The 5,855-nt window shown below is 48.5% G+C and overlaps 1 protein-coding gene across 1 annotated transcript; it reads left to right on the forward strand.

Moving 5' to 3' along the window:
- Nucleotides 1–12: 12 nt before the first annotated feature.
- Nucleotides 13–5,590, forward strand: MRPL27 (mitochondrial ribosomal protein L27). The gene is made up of 4 exons (XM_041725762.1): nucleotides 13–103; nucleotides 2,187–2,312; nucleotides 2,705–2,772; nucleotides 5,188–5,590. Exons 1-4 carry the CDS (start codon nucleotides 31–33, stop codon nucleotides 5,392–5,394), a joined length of 474 nt encoding a protein of 157 aa, XP_041581696.1. The 5' UTR covers nucleotides 13–30; the 3' UTR covers nucleotides 5,395–5,590.
- The last annotated feature ends 265 nt before the right edge of the window (nucleotides 5,591–5,855 follow it).

Genomic DNA, 5,855 nt, shown 5'->3' on the forward strand with positions numbered 1-5,855 from the left:
CGGAAGCAGTTCCCCTGGTAGCGGAAGCAGATGTTCGAAACCGGAAGCGAGTGCACGGCAAACATGGCGTCGGCGGCGCTGGCGCTGAGGACGCGGGCGGCTGGTAACGGGACGCCGTGGCTGTTGCTGGGGGAGGGGTTTAGGCGGAGCGGGAGCCCTGCAGGGAGCCTGGGGATGGAAGCTGTTCCCTGCGGAGGCTCTTGGGCGCTGAGCTGGAGGGGGCTCGGGGCGGAGGGGTGGGCCCACGAGCTTTGAAGCGCGGCCGTCTCTGATCACGTGACCCCTCCCGGGCGCCCGGCTGGGGGTGGCGGTTCGAGGAACACGTGTCTTTCTTTTGCCCAGCGGGTAGAAATAGCTTTCCTACGCGGCTGCTGACGTAGGCACGCCGCCTCCACCCCCTGGGCGCCCTTCCTCCCTAAACACGGGCACACTGGAGCTCAGAAAGTTAGCCCGCTCGTTCAGCAGAGTGAGGGCTCCGTGCCGGAGAGTGCGGTTAGGTGTTGGGCATCTCAGGAGAGATGAAGACAGTCTCCCGGGCCGGTTCTTTCTAGTGGTTAAGCCAGTAAATAAGCACATGAACAAAATGGTTGTAAATTGTGACAAGTGCTGTTAAGGAAGGCAAAAACCTGTGTATGTGTGTGTGGTGTCTTTTGGGGGGTTGGTGGTTAGGGAAGCCCTTTGGGGAGATAACCTCAAAGTTAAGACCCAAAGAAAGACTGGAGGCATAGCCCTGTAAGAGAATGAGGGGCAACAGAGTGACTTAAGCCAGTTTTCCATGTTGAGAAGGAAACCATTGCTCTTTCGTGAATTTAAAGAGAGTAGGAGTGGAAATGAGGAAACCAGATGGAAATCTCTAATGGTGGCCCTGATGAGCCGTGATTTAGCCAAGATACTAGTGTTACTAAATTTGGGGGCAAATGAGTGGTTTTAAGATCTGTTTTGGAGATTAGATAGAACCCAGAGTTTGCTGGTGAACTGGGTATGTGAGATGAGCAAAGGGAAGCAATCTGCCACGGAAGATTTCTGTGGGAGCAACCGCATAGGTGGTAGCATCATTTACTTTGAGGTGGGGAGTAGGCTGAAGGGCAAATATTTGTGAAAGAGATAGTAAAAAGTCCCATTCTTCATCTTCATAAGTTAGAGGATGAATGAATGAATGAATGGGTTTAATGGTAGGTAGATACCGGTGCTGGGCAGTTAACATGTTTTTCCAAGTATTTATTTCTCGTCCTTTGCCCCAGCTACTCCCTTTGCTCATTAAAACTTCAGAAACCTGATTTCAGGAACTCAACTTGTAGTCTCCAGAGTCTCACAAGGCTTCTCTGAAGACTCTGGCGTATCCCTGATTAACTGGCTGTGCCTGCAGGCCTGAAAGCAAGGACTGCCAGCCCTGTGCTTGTCACATAGCAAGGGGCTTCCATCTTGGTTAGTATGAATTTCAGTTCACTTTCCTTTTAAAAATAAATGCCATTGAGCATTTTGGAATGAGAATGGAGAGGTCAGATTGTCAAGGGCAGGGTGTCAGTCTTTTTGGTTAGGACCCGTACTGGGTGGGCTTGCTGATGAAAGAATCCAGCCTCCTGAAATGGCTAAGAGCCTGTGGGAGCCACCCTCAGAGAAGCTGCCCTTTTTGTTTACAAGTATCTGGTGTGCAGTGGATGGGTGGATGGTGGAGAAAGTGGTGGGTGACCAAAGCAGGACCCTCTCTCTGGGTGTCCTGTTGCTGGGCACTGTGGTCCAGCCCCTCCACAGTGTCTGGAGCCTTGAGGACATGTGGTGGGTGAGGCTGAAACCAGCAGCTCTGTGGTGTCCTCTTGCTGGTTTATATTTCAGTGGTGTTTGTTTCTCCTCAACAGTATTGAATGTGTCAGAACCCAAGGCACATGGTGTTTATTTTTTTTTCCGTAAATATTTCACTGCCCACTGCCTCCCCCGGCCACACACACACACTTCTTATACAGTGCATACACCTAGGACAATACAAGGAATGACTTGTCCCCTGCCATGGGAGAAGGCCAAGGACTTCCAGACACTCCCTGAAAACCAACACAGTCGAGTGGCACTTCTGCTCACGTATCTTCCTCACCTCCCCTGCCACCTCTCAGTTTAGCAAATGGCCCATTGAGGTGGAGAAGCAATAATTGGGGGAGCCTTTCTGAACATTTCTGTTCTGTATGCAATTACAGCCCTGCTGAGCCCCCCTCAGGCTGCGTCTCTTGCCGTCAGATATGCATCCAAGAAGACAGGTGGCAGCTCCAAAAACCTGGGTGGAAAGTCACCAGGCAAACGCTTTGGCCTCAGGAAAATGGAGGGTAAGGGCGTGCCTTCGTTTCCATTTCCCAGCTGCAACCCTCCTGATCCTATACTCTCCACTTAGCTTGCCAGAGCACTTGGCTCCAGATTACAGATGCAGAGAAGACCTGAGGCAGGGTGGGGGTCCTGAGGAAGAGCAGATAGGTGTGAACCTGGGCCATGTGACTGGAGAGAGAAGACTGCCAGAGATTGAGGGTAGGGAGGGATTGGCAGAAGGAGACAGGGGTCTCCTGTATCCGACCGTGTAGGATTGGTTTTGTCCAGGGTCAGGCTTAGAGGTTGGTGTGCAGCATTTGGGCCAGGAAATCGAGGGCCGGTATGTTTTCTTAGTTTGCTGTGCTGTCCTATTACTGGGGTCCAGAGACAGTGTGTTTGTGGACTTTTCTTCTAGGTCACTACGTTCATGCTGGCAACATCCTTGCAACTCAGCGCCACTTCCGTTGGCACCCAGGCGCCCATGTGAGTTGCTCTGTAGCCCTTTCCCCTTTTTTTCTTTCCCAGGACCACCTTTCTATGCTCCTAAGCATGGTAGTGATAACAAAACAGTTGCGTTTATTGGGTACTTATCAAATGCCAAGCATCTTTTTGCTTCCTGGGCTTGCATTGTCTCGTTTCATCCTTAGCCCATCCCTGGGTATCACCTCCATTTTCCAGGTAAGATGCCAGAGACTTAGGGAGTGGAGAGGCCCACACAGCAGAGCTAGGGTCCGTGCTGGGGCTGCCTGACTCCCAGTCACTGTGCTTTGCCTTGTGAAACATCAGTCTGGTTCTCTTGGTTCCCTTTCTAATCCCCTACTTGTTAGGGAAGGAGATGCCTCGTAGTTTGAGATACTTTTTGAATCTTGGGAAACTAATTTCAGTGTATTCTTTTTTCCTTCTTGCTAATTCTCTTTTGCATAAAGTTGTTATTAGATGGCTGTAAGATAGTTTGAATTTAATAAAATAGATTCAGTGTATGTACCAGAAATTAGGTCCATATAGGAAGGGATTTCCGTTTTTTTTTGTTTTTTTTTTTTTTGGCAAATTGGGATTACTTTCTGAGGTAGGAAGGTTCTTTGTTAACACAGATATGTTCTATATTTTTTTTTTAAATATTTATTTAACAGAGAGAATGAGCTTGTGCGCACATGGGGTGATGGGGGGAGCAGAGAGAGAGGAAGAGAAGCAGACTCCCTGCTGAGCTTGGAGCCTGCCTCTTTCTGGAATCAGTCTCGTAACCCTGAGACCACGACCTGAACCAAAATCAAGAGTTGGACGCTTAACCCACTAAGCCACCCAGGCACCCCTGTACTGTACTCTTCACATTATCTTCTTAAATGTTAGTTTATTTATCTATTTATTTTAAAAGCTTCCATTCATTTATTCATGAGAGACACGGAGAGAGAGAGGCAGAGACATAGAGGGAGAAACAGGCTCCATGCGGGGAGCCCGATGTGGGACTCAATCCTGGGACTCCAGGATCACGCCCTGAGCCGAAGGCAAATGCTCAACTGCTGAGCCACCCAGGCATCCCTTAAATGTTAGTTTCCTTTGTAATCAATCCCCCCACCGCCCCTTTTTGGGGCAATTTTAATAGGCACAGAAAGACTGATGGTAGCTTATAATTATGTCATAAATGCTAATTTGTATGTGAATTGGTTGTATTTATAGTAGCTTTGTCTATTAAAACTTGAGACACTGGCTGTGTGGTTGTGTTAACTCTTGGAACTCACCAAAATAACAACAACCAACAATAATAAATGCTAACGTGTTTTAAACTAAGCAGTATTCTAAGCTCTTTATGATTAACTCATTTAATCCTCGAGGGGACCGCATAAAAGTAGTTAATATTATCCCCATTTTGCAAATGGGAAAACTGAGACACAGTGAAGTAACACTACTTGTGCAAGCCACCCAACAGTAGGTAGTGGTGCTGGGATTTGAACCAAGCATCCTGGCTCCTGAGCCCATTCCTTTAATCAGAGATATATTGAATAATGCTTTGTTGCCTAGATAAAAATTGCCACACGTCTAATTTCAAGTTCTAAAAGAAAAATGCTAAGATATATACAGCGTATAAACTGTATATGCAACATGGAGTTTATTCTCCACTCATAATTTTTGTCCGGAGAATAGAAAAGGTAGCTGCTTCATAAGGTGAGGACTAAAGGGGTTATGAGTTATAGAGCAAAAACTTTAGAGATCACTATATAGGACGAAAGCATAGCAAGCTCATGTTTACTGTGATAACTCCAGTGTTTTTTAATTTTAAGTGAAGCAAGCTCCCAAGGGGTAATGATTAGAGGCGTTTTCCTGGGCCTGGTTTGGGGATTTGTCTAGTGTGGCTTCCGGCCCCTGCACAGATGTGGGTCCAGAGACCAGCCTTCAGGGACTGAGTACCCACGAGGATTGCCTGTTGGAGTTTTCTTTTCTCTCTTCTGTCAGAGTCAGCAAAGAAGTAGAAGGCAAGGAAATGCCAAGCAATGGGAAAAGGAACCCAATTAGAGCTTGCTTGCTTTCTTTCTCTCTTCTTTTCTTCTTTTCTTTTCTTTTCTTTTTCCTTCCTTCCTTCCTTCCTTCCTTCCTTCCTTCCTTCCTTTTTTACATTTTATTTATTTATTTGACAGAGAGAGTACAAGAAGGGGGAGGAGCAGAAGGAGAGGGAGAAGCAGACTCCCTGCTGAGCAGACAGCCTGATGCTGGGCTGGATCCCAGTACCCTGGGATCATGACCTGAGCCAAAGGCAGACAGTTAATGAACTGAGCCACCCAGGTGCCTCGAGATAGAGCTTTCTGATCTCCCATTTGGTCCCAGAGCCTTATGAGAAATTTGTCTTGAAGCCCTGGGATGGCCCACCTGGCCACCAGTTCAGCTGACCAGGTCTCTGTGTTGCAGGTGGGCCTTGGGAAGAAGAAGCACCTGTATGCCCTGGAGGAGGGAGTGGTCCGCTACACTAAGGAGGTCTACGTGCCCAGTCCCAGCAACACGGAGGCTGTGGAGTTGGTTACCAGGCTGCCCAAGGGTGCTGTGCTCTATAAGACTTTTGTCCACGTGGTTCCTGTGAAGCCTGAGGGCACCTTCAAACTGGTAGCTATGCTTTGAATTCCTGGGGCCATTGGATGGAGACTGGAGCCCAGGTGACAGGAGAGGGTGGCACCAGGAGAAGTCAAGAGTTGGGGATAGCAAGGCCTCCTGAGGAAGCCCACTTGGTAATGACTGTAGAAGACTCCGAAATGACTGGCTAGGAAGCCTTTTGGGAGCCCTGACCTGGGGCCAAAAATAAAGTTTGCTGGAGTCATGTGCCTGTGCTGTCTGGGGATAAACCTGGGTGGAGCTGCTTACTCTTTGGTTGGTCCTTAGCCATGGTCTATTGTGCACACCAAGGAACAACCTCAAAGCAGAAAAGAGGCCTATCAGAGTGAGGAAATGAGAAGGGGGAGTATGCTTGAGGAGGGGATTACTTTAGCACCACCTCCCTGGGGAGAAGGAAGAGGAGAGATTGTGCCTGAGGGTATCACAGCAAACCAGCCCACTTCCCGCCTGATCCCATCCAGGCCTGGTCC

Source organism: Vulpes lagopus, chromosome 12 (genome assembly GCF_018345385.1).
Source record: "Vulpes lagopus strain Blue_001 chromosome 12, ASM1834538v1, whole genome shotgun sequence".
NCBI classification, from domain to species: domain Eukaryota; kingdom Metazoa; phylum Chordata; class Mammalia; order Carnivora; family Canidae; genus Vulpes; species Vulpes lagopus.